Genomic DNA, 18,325 nt, shown 5'->3' with positions numbered 1-18,325 from the left:
TCGAATCGGCAGCATTGCCACACGCTACAACGTCGTACCACCATCCCCATATCTCCACCTCCAGGTTGTGAGGTCGGGCCGTTTAAGCTTGTTGCTTTTCTCCTGAATGGATCGTTGGAGACTCTAGGATCAAGCTGACGGCCCGAAAGAGACCATGAAGGGACTATCCAAAGGGTCCCGTGGTCAACATAGCACCTGCCGGAGAGGCCGCTCAGAGGCAAGTGGGATGAGTTCCCGGTGTCCGTCTTACAGATTGACGTCACGGGCTTCATGTTTTTGTCATGGTAAGCTGAGCAGCAGAGGTTACAAATATGCACGGCAGCCCACCAAATGAGTTTCCAGCCACTCATCAAAAATATATACGTTACACATCGAAATCACCCTCAACATCTGCGTCAGGCTTTCAAAATTCCAGCCCACCAGTCGCCCAACATGGCCAAGTTCATGACTGTAAACTTTGATAGCCACAACCCAAATCATGAGAAAGGCACAGACGTCCGCCGTTCCCTTTCTGGGTTGGACTACTCACCACTTCCACGAGTATCAGGACGTTCTCTCGGTCTCGCCATGCTGGTGTCTATGGGAGGCTTAATGTGAGTCAGACACAGCCGTCCAATGTGAGCTTGACTGATATCGGTGCCAGCTTTGGTTACGACACTGGTCAGATCTCGGGCTTTCTAGAGATGCCTGATTTCCTCGAGCGCTTTGGTCAGATCAACTCGGACGGGGAATACTACTTCAGCAACGTGCGGTCGGGTCTGATCGTCGCCCTCTTGTCTATCGGTACGCTCATAGGCGCTTTGATCGGAGCCCCTATCGCCGATCGCGTTGGCCGCAAATACTCCATTTCTTTCTGGTGCGTCATTACGTCTATCGGCTTTATTGTCCAGATCGCTGCAGACGATACATGGGAACAGGTAATGATGGGTCGCTGGGTGGCGGGCCTGGGAGTTGGAGGACTGTCACTCTTGGTCCCGATGTACCAGGCTGAGACGGCACCGCCTTGGATCCGTGGCGCCATGATTGGCACATACCAGCTCTTTATCACCATGGGCATCTTCCTGGCCGCGTGTATCAACTACGGCACGGAGAAAGATTATCCCAACAGTACTGCGTCCTGGCGTATTGTGATCGGCCTCGGTTGGATCTGGACCATCGTCCTTGGCGTCGGTATCCTCTTCTTCCCCGAGACGCCTCGCTACGACTATCGCAGCGGCCATGTCGAGCGAGCACGTGAGACGCTGTGCAAGGTGTATGGCGCGACGACCAACCATTGGAGCATCCACACGCAAATGGAAGAGATCGAAAGCAAGTTCCGCGCCGAAAGTACCATCAAGGGTAACGTCATTACGGAATTCGTCCAAATGCTGCAAGCACCGCGCATGGCTTACCGTCTCGCGCTCGGTATTGCTCTACAGATGTTCCAACAACTCACGGGCGCCAATTATTTCTTCTACTATGGCACCACCATCTTCCGGTCGGTCAGTATCAACAGCTACGTCACCCAGATCATTCTCAACACGATCAACTTTGTGGTCACTTTCATCGGTCTATACCTCGTTGAGCACTACGGCCGCCGCAAGTCCCTCATTGCAGGCTCCATCTGGATGTTCGTTTGCTTCCTTATCTTCGCTTCCGTGGGTCACTTCGAGCTCGATCGTGAAAACCCCGAGACCACGCGCAGTGCGGGCATCGCCCTCATCGTCTTCGCATGTTTCTTCATCCTCGGGTTCGCAACGACCTGGGGCCCCATGGTTTGGACCATTATGGCCGAAATCTTCCCATCGCGGTACCGCGCCAAGGGCATGGCGCTCTCGACGGCCAGTAACTGGATTTGGAATTTTGCCATCGCGTTCGCTACTCCCTTCATTACTGCCGAAATCGACTTCCGCTACGGATACGTGTTTGCGGCGTGCAATTTTGTCGGCGCGTTGATCGTTTACTTCTTCGTCGTGGAGGGCCAGGGACGTACACTGGAGGAGATTGACACAATGTATCTGGAGGGCGTCGACCCCAAGAAAAGCGCAAAGTGGGTGGCTCCTTCGACGGAGGAGATGGCCCGGATTCGCAGAGAAGCTGGACTGGATATGGAAGCACAGGCGGCTGCCACCAACGGCCATGACAGCGGCACAGCTCTGAACGATGAAAGCGCTGCGACACAGAAGGAGACAAATGGTGCGGGAGACGCTCCTCCGACCCATCACGAACGAATTTGATCAGGAATGGCTTGCATCTTACCCTAGAGGTCTCAGCCACGACATCCGTCATGAATGCGTATGCTAAGCGGCTTATTGGACAGCGGTAAGGCGTCAGAAGCCAGAGCAGTTGGCATGGATAATGGAGAGTTGGAGATCATCGTCCACTGAGCAACGAAAACCCATTGTAATTACGCTGATGAGCCACGAATCGCGACTCTGACAAGTCCGTTAGGGGTCATGGTCACCTATCATCCCCAAACCTTTTAGTGAAGTCTGGCTTTGTAGTTCCACTTGTGAATTTTGGTGCTACATCGAGAGGAGCTAGCAAACCAACAGTATTTAAGATGAAAAGAAATTAGACTCTCCCAAGATACTAGGCCACTGTATCAATGAATTTATTTATTAGCTCACGTTGCCTCATTTCATCGCGCACTGCCCAAGCCATGATCATGCTAAGCCTCCCCGATTGAGATCTCTATGGGTCCCAAAGCTAGGATGCAACCATCAACGGCGAGGATAGAAATTGACTTGTTACCGAGGATGTCATGAGCGAGAGGCTCTAGGGGTTTTTGTGCGCACGTATACGACGCTTGAATCTAGATGAGCCCACACCTTGACACATCTGCATCTACAATCAGCAGGCTTAACGGATCGGTAGGCAAACTTCAGTACAACGGATTGGGCGCCCTTTGATACACATGCTGACGTTGCCACCCTCAATCGCGTGGCTTGAGGCAGTGCAGTCATTGAAAGCAAGCAGAGCGCCCCAGCTCCGCGGTACGTGGCCCTCAGTGCGGGGCTGGAAGGACGGCCGGACCAGTCCCGGGGTCGTGGCCCGAAGCTCCGGAACCCGGCGCCGTGAAAGAATCCATTTGCAGCGCAACCCCTCTTTCATGATGGCAGTTGAGTCCAGGGTTGGGAATCCCACAGCGAGCTTCGCCACGCTGGACACGCCCGAATGCAGTGTTGCTTCAATACCCACGGGACTGCGCCTCAATGCTTTTAATCAAATCTGGGCCTCAAATCATCGAACAAGCGCCATGTCGTGCTGTGCCGCCCGCACGTTGGCCCGCGCGTCGGCAGCCGCACAGAATGATTAGGCTTTCCCCACGGTGACGTCTCTCCCTCGTGGCTATCCGCAATCCGTTTGTTTGCTTCATGTTCAGCACCTATATATTGTGTCGGTCATCGGTCGACGTTTCAGTCTCGTACACTGGACCACCCCACCAAACAATCTTTTTCATTTTTGCTTGGCTGCTACAAGCATAGAACTCTCATCATGGTCTCTTTCCTAGGAAAGGTAAGCGAGAAAGCCCGCTTGATCGAACGCGATCTTCGAGCTGCTGCCACCAAACCACCGACCGACAACACCGAAGCACCCCCTGCCTACAGTGCCGAGCCCAGAAACGATGCTACCCCCTCTGCTATCGCCGTGGACCTGGCACCGGCTCTTGGTGAACTCAATCTGAGCGGTGCCGCTGCTGAGAAACTCACGTCTGATGCCTGTCTCGCGCATCTGCGCCTACTGTTTGCGTTCCAGGTGCTCAAGAACGAGGTGGGCTACACAGACGGCCTGTGGGAGATCTGGGACGAGCGAGCCAAGGGAAGTGCGCAGGTTCTGGCTGCGCTACGAGAGAAACGATGGGCCCTGTATGTTGCCCGGGCTGTTGACCGATATGGGGCGTGGTGGCAGAGTTTTGTGCCGGACATGCTTCTCGAAGCGGATCTCGTAACCCCTGGTGGGGTTGGAAGAACGTCAAGATATGTTGGATTTGTTCAAGAGGCAAAACCAATGAAGTGGACGGAGGAAATGTTGCCGCCACTAGGTGAGCTGGTTTTGATCTTGACCGTGGTTGTAGGAACTCAATGTAATAACGGAGTATTGCAGACGTCTTGATGGTATGGCACGCACACATGCTGAATCCGAGGCTTTACTTCGAGGTTTGTGGTTCCCTTATCCTTTCAAGTAATCACGATCGACTGCTGACCTCGAGATCAGGATTGTCTCCGTTATGGACACGACTCCATTTGGGCAGGCGGCATGCCTTGGGATGTAGTCAACAAGGCTATCGACAGCCAGTTCAACTGGACCTCCACCGGAGATCGGCTTGCAAATTGGACCGCACGAACAGATGCCGCCTGGAAGAACCAGGATGATACCGACATCAAGGAGCTGCGATGCCCTGCTTGCCCTGCTATAGTTCAGGTCCCTTGGACAACATGTGGTCTTCCTAACGGTTACAGCGGCACCAGGTATGTGAAGCCACAGAGGGACCATGGAAAATACCTGACACAAAGTTAGCCGCCCCGGAATTGCAGGCAGCGGCTACGGCGACGGACAGCTGGAAATTAGGTGCAACGGTTGCAATTTCATTGTCACGCACGACAGCCTTCGCGTCACCAAGCTGCTTAAAGACATTCAAAACGCGACCAAAAGCGGCTCAGCAATGCCGGGAACTATTCTTGATCTGAAGACGGGAGTCCCTGCTATGATTAAGAACGACGAGAAAGACGAGCACGATCAACTATTTCCGTCTCGACTGGCTTGTCGTGGCCTTCTCATCGAAGTTCTCGGCATGATGGACCCTAAGAATGATAAGATACCCACCATGCTCGCCGTAAAGGATATCGTCGAAACTTATACCGGTAAATTCGCCGACTCGTCAAAACTCAAGCATGTCCAGGACAAACACGGCTTGAAGAAAGCCACAGAATTCAGATTGAGCTTGGAGGCAAGGCAGCAGACAAGGAGAATGATGTCAAGGTATTGGCAAAATGCCTCGCCTTTTTCGATTGACTTGACTGGGTGCGTCACAAGACAGAGCTTGTTCACAGAAAAGATGGTTACAGTGGGTCTTCTGGTGTGTCTTTTGTCAACTAGTAGTGTACTGACCTTCGCCCCTCAGTTGAACTGGCTTCATCTGCCGACGGTAGAGCAAAGCATGCTGAAGAATGTGACCAAGTACGAACGCTTCTTCGAAATCATGGCCGCGAACCCAGGCGAGGCGGCTGTTCCTACGTTGGATGTTGACCTCGCGTGGCACACCCACCAGCTCAGTCCGAAAGCGTACTACGAGTACTCAGTATCGATGACTCGAAACTTTGTGGACCATAACGACAAGGTTGATGAAGAGAAGCTCGGTGTATCTTTTGAGTGGACGTCCAAAACGTACGAGAAGAAGTACAATGAGGTGTACGCGGAGTGCCGTTGCTGGTATTGCGAGAGTTCGTCTACCCTTTCCGTTTTCTGTTCAAGGTTGTAGAGATGGAAAGCCTGACAAGCTCTAGCCGTGCGCATGCAATCCATCCCAAGAATTACCAAGATGTTTGCTAGTTCGAAGGAAGAGAAGTGTAAGCATCAGATATCCGGTCTTCGGTCTCATCACGAGGCTAGTTCCTGGCGCTTTCTACCATATCTTCTGACACGATTCGTTAGTTTTGGAGTCGTACCACGCATCTGGCAACTCCTCAAAGCACCCCTTGCCGCCGAGCACTCCGTCAGCGCACATCTCCACCCACAATGCCGTCCACACTGTCGAGACCAAGTCCCGCAGTGCCACGACGCGCATGCAGCGCATGCTCTTCCGCAACGGCATCGATGAGTATGAGGTCAAGGCCCGCAAGAAGGCCACAAAACCTCTCCCCACAGGAGAGCCACGCATGGGGCAACGTGAGGACACGGCTCTGAAGTGGGGGGTGAGGGTGCCGCTTGCGGGTCCCTGGGTCAGTATTGCCGCTGCGACGACGACGGCAGCCATGTACGCGACGCCGCCAGGAGAAGTATACACTGGGCCCGGGTCAGTGGGGAGCTGCGCGTCGGGGACGTGCGGCGGTCACAGCGGGTGCGGGAGCGAGACGCTGGGCATGTGCTCCGCGGGATGTGTCGGGGTAAGTTCTCTCTTCCGGTTGTCTGCCCGTCGAATGTATTGCCCGCGATTGAGGGTTGAATGCTGACGCTGGTTTGCTTTTGATTGTAGTCTGGCTGGTTTGGCGGCGGTGCAGGATGCACAGGGTTTGGGGGTGGCATCTAGAGTCATGTTGAGACAATGTTTGCGTACGAGATGGTCTCAAGCCGCGATGTAACTGAGGCTGGGCTTGAGTGAGTGATTTTCCTCCCAGTTCACTTTCTGGCAGGGAAGCGATGATGCCTTTTTCTTGAGTGACGAAAGTTTGACGCCAGCGATTGGTGGTGGGTCGTCCTCCACGGGTTGGGCAGGTATTTTGAAGGATGCGATGTTACTTACTTCTTCCAAACGATCACTTTCTATCAAACTACGCACTCGACGGTACCAACATATTAATTAGCACGAGTTGGGTCTGAATGACCAGACATGCAACTCCGGACCTTCGTATCTGTGCATCAGTTACAAGTATAGATGCAGGTGTTTATCAGTTGCCAGTGATCCATATGCCTTTCCACAGCTCCGACTTCAACCGCTGGTGTCAGATCACCTCTAGTGGTGTGGCTGACGTGTATCTCGGTCTCTCCAAAGATTGGTTGCCATCTATCAATTCAACGCACCAGCCTGCCGGAGGAACAAGGGGCAGTGCGCTTGCGAAAGAAGACAATCATCCTGACACGAAGCTTTTCGTGTCTTAGCATCCTTGGCTATAAGCAAAACCAAAGGGGCCTCAAGTCTTGAAACAAAACCACCTAGCTGCGCCAATGCGGCAAGGACGGCGACAGCCCCGGCGAGTGAGTGACATGCCAGTGATACATTATCTTGATTGTAATAGGACCAAGGATGTTCACAAGCGAGCCGGATTTCACAGTTGTCGAATGACCGACGGTCTTCTTGCTGTTCTCGTGGGCAAGTGGAAAAGAAAAACAAGCAGTAGGGCGGAGAACCAGGGGCTAATTGCATTTGAATAGATGATATATAATGCAGTAGATGATCACAGCGGTCATCGAAGCTCGTGGTCCATTGCGTGAGGGGTGAGGAGTCTCAAGGCCCTCAGGCCCTCGTGCGAGCTTACGGGACCGATTTGAATCTTAGACAGGCCAGGTTGAATACCTTCGAAGAGGATCTCGGAATCAACGGCAGTCACTACAATACTGCCGTAGCTGTCCTAAAAGCAGGGCAAGTTTTTTTGCCTTACAATACGGACTGCGCTGCTGACTGATGTTTTCCAGTTACATGGTTGCACGACTGCCATCAAAGATGTTGATCACTAGGGTCTACCCATGCGTCTACCTACCGTGCTGCGCACTGGTTTGGTCCGGAGTCTCTGCTACAACAGCTACGACCAAAAGCTTTAGCTCGCTTATTACCGTTAGGTTCGTACAGGGCATCTCCGAAGCTCCTCTCTTCCCTAATGGAAGCACAATAGTCCCAAGCACGAATTTCGAAAGGTATCCAAACTGAAAATATTTAGGTTGTCTACCTCAGGTCCAGCTGTTATACCTGTTCTGAATTTGTCCTGCGTACGGCCATTCTATATTCTGGATTGGTCCTTGCCCAAGCCGCTTTTGGTCTCATCGCTACTGGCGTTTTCTCTGGTCTACACGGCTGGCAGGCGCCATCGTTAACGCTCTTGGGTTGCTCGCCTTTTTCATGTTGCCAGACTACCCTCCTCCAAGACAGGCTCCGCTGCCAAGTGGAGCATATTTGAAGGACTCCGTCATCTTGCGGCAGTCTGCATGGCTACCGACCGAGTATCGACTGCTGAGGAGAAGCAGACCGTTCGGAATGGCCTGAAACTTGCCGTCCCTGACTACAGGACTTGGGTCTTCGTGAGTCGTCCCTGCTTCTTCTTATTTCCCTTGCATGAGTTTGTAGCTGAAGATATTTTCAGGTCGTCACCAATATTTGCATGATCTCGAGCTACGGCTTTAATAATTTCTTCCTCATCATCGTCACGGGTTTTGGCATCAGCTCACGCGCAGATTCTCTACTTATGGCGGCAACCCCTTGTATCGTCGGTTCTATTATGTCTTTCGTCGTAGCTTTCAGCTCCGACCGTCATTGGAAGCGAGACTACCATATCAGCGCCAACCTCGCTATGGCCATTGTTGGATTCGTCATGTCTGTTTCGAGTATCAACGCTCCTGCTCGCTACGACGCGTTATTACTGTACACTACCGGCCTTTTCTCTGCGAATGGCTTGTTTTATACATGGACTGTCTCAACGCTTTCGCTGACGCCGGAAAAGCGCGCTGCTGCTGATGCTATTGTGAACATCATGGCCCCATCGGTAACATCATCTCGCCTTATTTCTTCATCGATCCGCGCGTACCTAGGTATACGATGGCCATGATTTTGACGATGAGCTTCGGGGCTTGCACAATCGTCTTGGCGAACATTCTGGAGTGGCTCTTGCGCAAGGAGAACAGGGAGCTGTTGGTTGAAAACGAAGCTACTGGCCAAGTCTACAACCCGTACACTACCAAAGTAGACTACCCGAGGGATATCAGTACGGCAACAATTAATGACATTTATATTACATCGTAAAATGCATATGTACCAGTGTGATCAGCTTTGATTGTAAATGATTATTGAGTTAGCCTGCAAAGGAACAAATAGTCGGGCTTCCTCAGGCTCATAAACTTGCGTACGCTTTCCACTTTAACCTTCACTACAGACAGCACGAAACTACTCCACAGCCTGCCATACGTCCTTGAGATAGCTTGCTTCGGCAACGCCTCCCCTCGCCTGCGCAAACCCTTCCTGACCTTTGTTCCACGCCTCTGCGCTGTCGACCCCATACTGCGACGAATGGTATCCCACACTGCTGTTTCCGTACTCATAACGAGAGGGAGTGACCCAGTCGCTCATGGCATTCGCATGTTGGTATGACATACTGAGCATCATGTTCGACATGGCCATTGCTGACTGCATGCTTTGCATTTCATAGATCATCTTGAACCTCGGCACGGTCTGCTGATAAGTCTCCCAGCGCTTTCGGCAAAATGCACGCAGCTCCGTCGCGTCTCCCGCCTCGCAGGCTTCTTTGTACTTGCCCCTCATGCGATCTGAGTACATGCAACAAAGCGTCTCCCCCTCGATGACAACGTCGTGCAGCTCCATGCTGGTAGCCAGAGAGGTTCCTTCGACAGCTGTTTCGTAGCATTCTGGGCATATGGTGCAGTCCTGCCAGCCATACCACTTGCTTTTCGCCGCCAAATTGAAGTTCGGACAGACCGGCAGCGCGGCGTACTTCTTCACCCACGTCTCGTAGGCACCCCAGTAGCCTGTCTCCGAGGCTTGCTGCCAATGATCGACGAGGCCATTGAAGCGTGCTACGCTGGGGTTGAAAGCACACCACGCTGTACCGGCGACAAGCTGTGGCTCGGACCCAAAAAAGGCCTCGACGCCGTGCTGCACGAGGATACCTGCATGGCATGCCTCACACGCGCCAAAATTTGCCGCGCTGCCGCTCTTGAAGTTATAAAACTTGCCATTGATGATTCCCATGCCCTTGAAGCAGCGCGGGCTCGAAGCAATCTTGGCAGCTGCCTGGAGGATAACCTGAACACGGAGGCCCTTGGTTCTTGCCAGGTAGACACATTCGCCGAGGTTGATGAGTTGCAGGTCACAGGCGCGCATGCAGAGCTTTTCTTCAACGCCTTCTGCCGTGTCCGCAAAGTCGTCGGCGTAGGGTGTCATGGCGAGCTGATCTAGGTAGCATGTCTCGCAAAAGTCGAGGTTTGCTACTGATTGCCTTGGGCGATACCAGTTACACTGTATAGCGTTGATTTCTTTACCCTCGCAAGTCGGTAGTGCCATGCGCTTCCTCGCTGCTTCGACGAATTCCACCCAAGCGGTGTCTTGGTCTCTTCGCCTCGATAATATCTGTAAAGCGCGGCTGACGTAGGAGTAGCTGATGGTGCAGGTCCATCGCTCCGACGCGCCCTGGACTTGCTTCAGAGGACAGAAGCGGCCGGCAAACGTCGTGCTAAGAACGATGTCTTCATGACAGGCCTCGCAGGCCACCATGCCGAGCTCGCCAGCGGCCAGACCAAACCATTTGACCCCATCCGTGCCGACAGCCCCTGCAGCCTTAGTACAGGCAGGAACAGAGGCGTGGCGGAGCATGTAATCCCGCAATAATCCCAAATTTGCTGTCTGCTTAGCATCCGGCCAGAGGCTCTTGGTAATCCGGGGGACGTTGAAGCGGCAAGTCAACCCGGACTTAACTTCACTGTCGAATTCGTGGGTTAACTGTGAAGAACCAATATATTTGTTGAAGCACCAGCTGCAGATGCCGAAATCGGCACAGCCTCTGAGATGATGCCAGGTTGTTTGGTAGTTGACAACACGAGTCTGGGGGCAGACGCGAAGAGGTGAGCTTGGGGTGTTCGTTGCGGTGACCGGCGTCGCAAATGCGAGGGGCTCATACGTAGGGTCCTCAATCTCCATGCTATATCCTTGGGACGTTATAGACGCAGGTTGGTCCGCCAGCTGGATTTGGGACACAGCTGAAATGAGCTTCGACATGAAACCTTTCTTCTCCGGAATCGGCGGAGGAGCCGGCGCCAGAGGCTCCGACAGTCTCACGGCCCCGTGGGAATATGCTGCACCAAACAGCGGTTGAGGGATCAGGCTACTGTCGCTGGGGTTTGAGACTGGGAGGGAGTAAGGTTGGGTGGTTGATAACTGAGGAGCCCAAAGTGGCTCTCGATGGGCGATACTCGGGGCTGGAGCGTCGTAGGCCTGCGGCAGGGATGGTAATGCAAAAGCTGGCTTTGGGATTGGCGCTGTGATAGGCAGAGGTACCGACGCTTGATATGACGCCGGGGCTGGTATCGAAACTACGGTAGGTGATGAGTCTTGAACTGCTGGCGGTGGTGCTGGTACGGTAGCGGTAGCTGGAGATAACACTGCTACTGGATGCGTGGCCGATGCAAATGTTGCTGCTGGTTCTTTTGGCAAGATTGGCGCTGGCATGGGGACCGACGGCGGCGCATAAAGCTCGACAGGCTCTTGGTTAATTGCGGAAGCGTCGACTTGCAGTGGCTTGTATCCTGGAACATGAGGAGTAGGCGGCAATTCCGCAGCGGCCTCACTTGGCACAAAGCCAGGGAGATCTTCGACAACATACCGATCGTTGCCGTCAGGGCTGGGAATGAAACGTATCGCCTTCTTTCTCTCGTGGTCGATGGAGAGAATGTAACCTTGAGATCGGTCCGCAGCCTCGGCTGGAAGGATCGGTGTGACAGGAGAGGTTACCTGGGAGATAGGCCGTCGGTCAGAGTCCTGGCGTTGAACGGCACCGACGGGCTTTCGGGCGATTGGAGCTGGGGGACTTGAAGCTGATGGACTGCTGGTGGCTGGATTGTGGGATGGAGACACTGTCACAGTCGATTCCGATTGATGCTGGATCGGCGGGCTGGAGGGGGTGGTCTGGTACCGCTGAGCAGGTGAACCGCTTAACGGCGAGACTGATAATTTTGGGCTTGGTGAAGTGTATGTAGGGATTGACGTGTGATGTTGACCTGGCGACGGGATAAATGGGATTTCATAGTGTTGTTGAGTGGCAGAGCCGTGCGTGGACGGGTGAGTGGCGGGCACCGAATGATGCTGAAGTGTCAAGGTATATACTGCTGGTGAAGGCTGTTGCTCAGACAGTGGGCTAAATGGTGTCAGCGCCGGCTGCTGGTGATGACTGGCTTGGGCTATGCTCTGAGGGGCTGCAGGGCTATACGTAGCCGCAGTCGACTGATGTTGGACATTTAGGGGAACAGTTGAAGCACTATAATGTTGCGGCTGCTGCTGTTGCTGCATGGCATCCCCAACATGGGCAGGGCTCCACGGCTGAGGGGCTTGGTTGGCCGCATTGGGGGGGTTAATCGTCGATATGTTATAGTTCGATGAGGGAGGGCTCGAGTATCTCGCACTCATGCCCTTGGCCGCTGTGTACACATTTTCCAGCTCCTTGATGCTTCCCTTGACTAGCGAGCTCTTTGCGACTTCTGTCAGGTGGGGTGAAACGTTCTTCTTCAGCCATGCTGTTGTTTTCTTCCCAGAAAACGAGGACAGGGACATTCGCTGTTGATTTGGCGGTCGCTGTGGCGGCTGTTGTTGCTGCTGTTGCTGTGGGGGTTGGCTATACCCATGCTGTCCGTATGATCCGTGGTCGGCCTGTTGATATTGTTGATGAGTAGGAGATTGCCATTGGGCCGATGGCCGCCATGTTTGAGCAGGCTGAGCGTATTCATGATGACTAGGCGTGTCACTCAGAGCTGCTGGCGCGTGATCGGGCACTGGCAGCGATGTTGATCCTGGAGGGGCCGAGTACGAAGCCGGCGGGGGTGGGAAATACGAGTGGGATTGTTGAGGAGCCGCAGGAGACAGCCCTCGTCCAAAGCTGTCCTGGGAAACCATGGGTTGGTGAATTGACGATGGAACGGAATTGGCCCTACCGAGTGAAGCATCGTGCAGGCCATGAAGCGGTGATTGTCCTGCTCCCTGATGGTCAACCTGGCGGTAAGGACTGGGAGGGGGCGGAGGGTATTGATGACCCGAAGGCGCAGAGTTGTGATCCATCGAATAACGCCCCTCGGCAATATGCTGGCTCGTCAATGTGAGGTGATCGTGAGGGCAAGTAGATTCCAAAAGACGAGTCGTTCCGCCAGGCGATTTTCGAAACACCCCTGGCGCCTTGTCGGAATAAGTATGCAGTGTCAATGAGGGGCACGCATCCCCACTGGGCTGGAATCAGCAGACATTGCCGCCAGAGATGATTGCGCTCTGGTAGTACGGATGCCTGTTCCCCCGCTGACAGCCTACGTGAGGCATACTGTGATGGCCGAGCCTCTGGTGGCTGCATGGAGGTGCAGGGTGATGCCTAGCCATCTTCAAGCCATTCGCCATGACGGCGAATCAAGGGTGAGGAGCGTCAGGCTAAGCATTCAGACCCCTGGGAGAGCTGTTCAGCTGCGGTATTCTTCGAGCCTGGACGGCGATGCAGGCAGCCCAAAATATACTAGATCGTGCGCCACGGCAACGTTGGACAACAGGGGGGTCCTGCTGGCATTGCTGACAGAGCAGAAGATCCTGTCCCAGTGTCTTGTGTTCAACGCGAAATGGTGACTTTTCTCTAAGTAAACTGACTACCACTCCAATCTATCATCGCACTCAAGAGCAACGTCAAACCTCGCATCTCCCCTCCAGACCTTGGTTCCCGAGTTGCAGGACGCCACCACAGTTCGCAACTGAGAGATCATGGAACCAGGCCCACTGGCAAAGACAATCGTCCGCCCGCGAATTGTTCCCTCCACAAAGGCTGGCACAATGGTATCCAAATCAGGGTGAGTTCCAGTCATTTGCAGATCGAGCGAAGCGCTGTTTCGCGAAGACGACGAAGATGACGATGAGGTCGCATCAGCCACCTGCTTCTCTGCTTTTGGGCTGAAGCCTTCAGACCCCAGATCTGCCTCTCCTTGCCTCGTCACGCGGACGTGGATCTGGATACCATGCGACTTCGCCGCCGCGAGAAGGACTTCTAATTCAGGCCGCACCCACTGCACGTCTTGGCGGCGGCGAACCGCCCAGACAAGCTCAATCTTTCTGTCAGGAATGCCTGGTTGTTGGGCGAGGTGCAACAGAACGGGAAGCACATAGGAGATGCCCGTCCCGCCAGCAACGCATAGGACGTTGACTTCGGGCGTTAGGTTCTCGGTGAGGGACTCGCCGTACGCGCCAGAAAGGATCACAGGCGTCGTCTTGGCAGACCCATCCTGCACGGCAAGCTTCCGGGCAGCGAGGCTGGCAATCTTCTTGGTCTCGCCCTTCTTGGCGCGGAATATGTAAGCGTGTTCGACGGTGCCGTTTCGGTCTACAGCGAGGCTGAGGGGCGTGAAGGGGTGAGACTGCCAGATGGAGCATTCGGAGAAACAGATGTAGAAGTGCTGACCCGGCTGCCACGGACTTTGCGAGTGCCTGAAATCAAGGCGCACAATGTCGCCGTTCTCTTCGTCAGGGAAGACGGAGAGCGCAGCTTGGGCGGCTTTGAAGCCCATAGTTCCGTTGGGGAGGTACTGGTAGTGGACGAGGGCAGACCGAGCGAGGCGGGCAAAACGGTCGAAGAGCCAGATGGCGAGGCCGGGTACCACTGCAGGTAATGTTGTCAGCAATCATCCTTGAAACAAGGCCTGTGCAGCCGCAAAACATACTGAAGACCTTCAAAGGTTGCCAATGGCCCCAGCAGGCACCTATATACACCATGGCAAGCACGTAGTGCGACTTTCGGAAGAACTCGTAGCCTGTGAGGCGGATACCCCACGGAGTACTCAGAGCAACCATGATGAAAATGAGGATCATGGCGACACAGCCCCAGATCATATATAGCTGCTTGATCCATTTGTTAGCGACAGCAGGCTGAGGTTGGTACAAGACCGCCTCAATGACGGTCCAGCCGATGGTGTGCGCTAGAGACTGCGCGAAAATGATATATCCGAGCCACCTGTGAAGAAAGTTGAAGCTCTGATAGGGAATTCCTGTGAGAATCGAGAGAATCGACTCGCGACTTGATAGTAAAATTGAAAATGGTGTCAAGGCGTACGCGAGAGTGCCGACTCGATCAGACCATGCACCAACGCTGGATCGCGTCTGGAACAGCCCCGGATGAGCCTTGACCGGCGTTCTCCATGTCTGGTAGTGAATTCCCATGAAGCTGAAAAGTGCGAGATAGCCGGTCAGAACAACAAGGACAAGCACCTGCAGGCGAGTGGTCCTCCCAAATAAGAACCTGATTGAATCAGGAAGAAGATGCCGGCGCCGCATCGCAGATATAGACCTTGCCAACCGGATGAAGGAGGACGGAGGGGTTTTGATCTTCTCGTCGTCGGCAACGCCTGGCATACTTTCGGCGGCTTTGGGTGACGCCCAGAAATGGCGACCGACAGCGAGAATAAGGAGAATGCCGCCCAACGTAGCCCAAAGCACCCCCGTGTACTTCATACCGACGGCGTGAGAGCCATAGACAACTTCAAAGTACTCGCATGTTCCAGGATCGTTTGCGCAGGGCAAAACCCGAACCGCGTAGCCCCAATAGTTGACCAGAGATCCTTCGCTAATGTTCTGAGACTGGTAGCCTTGGCGAGCCACCAGCTGTGATGAGGACTCCATGATTCCTTGTTGTCTCTGATGACGGCCTTTCGTTATCGATCTGTTCTGTCCGAAAGCAAAAGCAGGAACAAATGGTGCAGTCGGGAGACTCTGCTACCTTAAGACGCATAGGAGATGGCGTCAATGGTTGAAGTAAACGTCAGTCCGGCCGACTTACGACAAGGTTCGGCTGCATATATGCACAAAGAGACAGTCGAATATCCTCGCCACAGGCCCAGGCCTACATGGCCGGTTCAAGTACGCTATTAAAAACTGAAGAGCCTTTCATGCTGCAGTCTGTGTACCCTACTCTATGGGCGGTTTCGCCGGGGGTGGACTTGGTGAGCAAGTTGGTGGATCGCCGAGATCGAGGCAAAATGATACATGGCTTGCTCAAGGTGTAACATGACTCGAGTCAAGAGCAAGTTTCCCAGCCCCTTCTTGCCATATTGACAAGGGAAACGGTCCAACTTTCATCTTCAAAGTACCGCTCGACGGGGTCAGTGGCGCGTTTGGAACCCGAATCCCAAGCATTCGGCGGGCCCGACATCCGGAACATGCCATGTGTGCTATGTGCCATCGTCAAACGAACCAATGCCGTGAACTGTGATTGAAAGATATCCACGTTGTTGAGCGCCGATCATCCGTCATCCCTGGCCGCGGGTCCAAAATGAGCTCTATTGAGCAAGTTTCCATTGGCGCGCGCTGGCCCCACGGCTTGGTATTCAGCGATAACTTTTCCTTCGTCTACCATTCAGTGTTCCATTGCCTGCCCGTCAAGCTTGTTTTGCGCTCCGAATAACTAGTGTTGAGAAGGTTTTTATGCTTGGTAACGCCACTGTTACGATGCCGGGTCGGCAAGTGGGAAATCTGCCGACGGAAGGTGAGTGGCTTGATATAGGCCAGGCCGTTCATCAGCTCTTCCAAGAGAGGGTAAACTTCTTTGTGGAATCTCGACTTTTTCTCCCGCGACCTTAAGCCTTCATCTTGTATTCGACTACGGTCCTAGAATTTAAGTCTCGATCGCAGATGTCAAATCTTCTAGGCCACAAGATTAACGCCATAAACACCGTCCATCATGAATCACGGCACCGCGGAAGGCTCGGCTTGTAAGGTCTCGGTATTGCCTTCTGCCTGTCACTGCTCCCACATTCGAACACTGGCGTATTGACATGAGGATTTTAGATGCTATGGAACTGGGACATTGTTGACGCTTGTAAGTGAACGCCCTTCGCATCCTACGGCTGCCAACTCCATTCTCTGACAGTTTTCGCCACAGGTTTCCTCGCCGAATCCTGGCAGATCGAGAACAATGGAATGATGGCCGCATCTTGTATCGGTGTCGCCCTTCTCGTCGTGGTACTAGAATGCCTTCGGCGACTGGGCAAAGAATACGACGGGATGATTATCCATCAGGTACAACGTCACGCTGCGTATTTGGCAACCGATCACAAAGGCCCAAGAGAGAGCAGCGGCTGCTGTGCTCCACAAGACTCAGTCGCCATCATGACGCCGCGCATGCTCACATTCAGAGCATCTCCACTACAGCAGGTCGCGAGAGCCGTAATCCACGCTGTGACCTTTGGTGTTGCGTACATTGTCATGCTTCTCGCCATGTACTTCAATGGATATATCATCATCTCCATCATCATCGGAGCAGGCTTAGGCAAGTTTCTCTGTGACTGGCTAGTTATCAAAGTGCAGGTTGGTGGCGGCGGCGGGGCTGCAGAGAAAGCAACAGGCATCGATGAGACGACCGTGTGTTGCAGCTAGGCAAACTCCAGAATTCAAGTGTGGACATGGCAATTCCGGTCGATTTGGGAGATTATGTTGTCGGTGCTACTGCTCAGATTGAACTATCAAGCCAATGGTCTGTCATCGAGGAGTGTGCTGTCTTGATAAAATCCGTCTTGGGAGATAGGGATACGCCGCTGCATTGGCCACAGCATCGTCTAGACCTATAGCCACAAATCATTCACAAACGCAGAAGTGACGATATTGCAAATAGGCTCCCGAAATCCTATAGGAAAAACCTCAATGCTGTCTTCGTGCATCCCACAGCAAGTACTGAGGCTGCACCTCGATGCGAGGATGCCATCTGTTTTCGGCAGAAATCAACGTTCTCAAAAGTACAGGCCAACGATGGATAGATCGCTCTTAGTCCCTCGGATCTAGAATGACAAGCATTCTTCTTTATCTCAACCCAAGGGTCGACCAGGTCGACAATAATATCTGTATCAGACACTTTCGTAAGCTCACCCACCACGCCCTTACCACCCAGCCAATGCCAGTTGACAAGATTACCGAAGAAGGCAGTTCTATTAATGGCGTTTCGGGCGCCAAGGCGGCCGATGCCGCCCCCACCTTTCGCGTCATGTTGCGCATCCTACATCAATGGAAGCCGACACAATGCATCAATTGGAACGACTAAGAATCAGATCTTCGCAGCGAATCATTGAATCGCATTGCAAATTTGACTTCATATCTGAACAAAAGTTGCCACTGGATCATACACGATGATTGGTGGTTCACCTGAGGGAGAGGGTGCTGCCGCTGCTCGCACTCCGACTCAATGGGGTAGGAATCCCGAGAGTCGCATCCTCAGCAACATGCTTGAGCTCAGAGCATCCTGAGACGATAGGTGAACAAGCCACGATATGAGTGTCAGCTTACAATACTGTAAGCCTCGAATACATGTGATATGGTAGTCATAGGCGATGGTCGAAGCCATTTGAAGGCAGATCGTTGATTGCCGAGGTACCATTCAGCAAGCGGGACGGGCCTGAGCACTGTCGAAGCTGCACGAGCACAAAAGTTCCTTAGTGACCATCGAGGATCATCGCAGCAGGCTGAGAAAAGCACCCCACTCAGAATCCTACACAACCATTAAAAAAGAACATTGCCTCCCTCAACGGGAGGATTGATCCTACGTAGTACTTGAATTAATGATGAGCGTCATAAAACATGGGGATTCATCCTCATCAACGCCACATACTCACCTCTGCCTATAAGCGTCATCGTGCTGTCGGGTCCAGGCGCAACCTTCTCAGCGGGTGTGGCGTCGAACCCCTGAAGCTA

At 53.4% G+C, this 18,325-nt stretch overlaps 6 protein-coding genes across 6 annotated transcripts; 4 read left to right on the top strand and 2 right to left on the bottom strand.

Annotated features, from left to right (window-relative positions):
* Positions 1-432: 432 nt before the first annotated feature.
* Positions 433-2,216, top strand: HXT1_1 (hexose transporter hxt1; the record flags this gene model as incomplete). Its single annotated transcript, XM_028639543.1, has 2 exons — positions 433-593; positions 644-2,216. The coding sequence occupies 2 exons, from the start codon at positions 433-435 to the stop codon at positions 2,214-2,216; spliced, it is 1,734 nt and encodes a 577-aa protein (XP_028496064.1).
* Positions 2,217-3,477: 1,261 nt separating this feature from the next.
* Positions 3,478-6,229, top strand: D7B24_005385 (uncharacterized protein; the record flags this gene model as incomplete). The annotated part of the gene is made up of 7 exons (XM_028639542.1): positions 3,478-3,927; positions 4,198-4,451; positions 4,501-4,876; positions 5,105-5,423; positions 5,487-5,549; positions 5,635-6,086; positions 6,176-6,229. The coding sequence occupies 7 exons, from the start codon at positions 3,478-3,480 to the stop codon at positions 6,227-6,229; spliced, it is 1,968 nt and encodes a 655-aa protein (XP_028496063.1).
* Positions 6,230-6,864: 635 nt separating this feature from the next.
* D7B24_005384 (uncharacterized protein) lies at positions 6,865-8,376 on the top strand (the record flags this gene model as incomplete). The annotated part of the gene is made up of 6 exons (XM_028639541.1): positions 6,865-6,894; positions 7,101-7,279; positions 7,333-7,476; positions 7,764-7,932; positions 7,995-8,272; positions 8,352-8,376. 6 exons carry the CDS (start codon positions 6,865-6,867, stop codon positions 8,374-8,376), a joined length of 825 nt encoding a protein of 274 aa, XP_028496062.1.
* Positions 8,377-8,791: 415 nt separating this feature from the next.
* On the bottom strand, positions 8,792-10,558 carry D7B24_005383 (uncharacterized protein; the record flags this gene model as incomplete). The annotated part of the gene is made up of 1 exon (XM_028639540.1): positions 8,792-10,558. One exon carries the CDS (start codon positions 10,556-10,558, stop codon positions 8,792-8,794), a length of 1,767 nt encoding a protein of 588 aa, XP_028496061.1.
* Positions 10,559-13,251: 2,693 nt separating this feature from the next.
* On the bottom strand, positions 13,252-15,268 carry D7B24_005382 (uncharacterized protein; the record flags this gene model as incomplete). Its single annotated transcript, XM_028639539.1, has 2 exons — positions 13,252-14,252; positions 14,314-15,268. The coding sequence occupies 2 exons, from the start codon at positions 15,266-15,268 to the stop codon at positions 13,252-13,254; spliced, it is 1,956 nt and encodes a 651-aa protein (XP_028496060.1).
* Positions 15,269-16,325: 1,057 nt separating this feature from the next.
* On the top strand, positions 16,326-17,020 carry D7B24_005381 (uncharacterized protein; the record flags this gene model as incomplete). The annotated part of the gene is made up of 3 exons (XM_028639538.1): positions 16,326-16,367; positions 16,433-16,463; positions 16,515-17,020. The coding sequence occupies 3 exons, from the start codon at positions 16,326-16,328 to the stop codon at positions 17,018-17,020; spliced, it is 579 nt and encodes a 192-aa protein (XP_028496059.1).
* Between the last annotated feature and the right edge of the window lie 1,305 nt (positions 17,021-18,325).

This window comes from Verticillium nonalfalfae (genome assembly GCF_003724135.2).
Source record: "Verticillium nonalfalfae strain VnAa140/NRRL 66861 chromosome Unknown scaffold_33, whole genome shotgun sequence".
In the NCBI taxonomy this organism is placed as follows: domain Eukaryota; kingdom Fungi; phylum Ascomycota; class Sordariomycetes; order Glomerellales; family Plectosphaerellaceae; genus Verticillium; species Verticillium nonalfalfae.
This window is presented reverse-complemented; position numbering and strand designations above follow the sequence as displayed.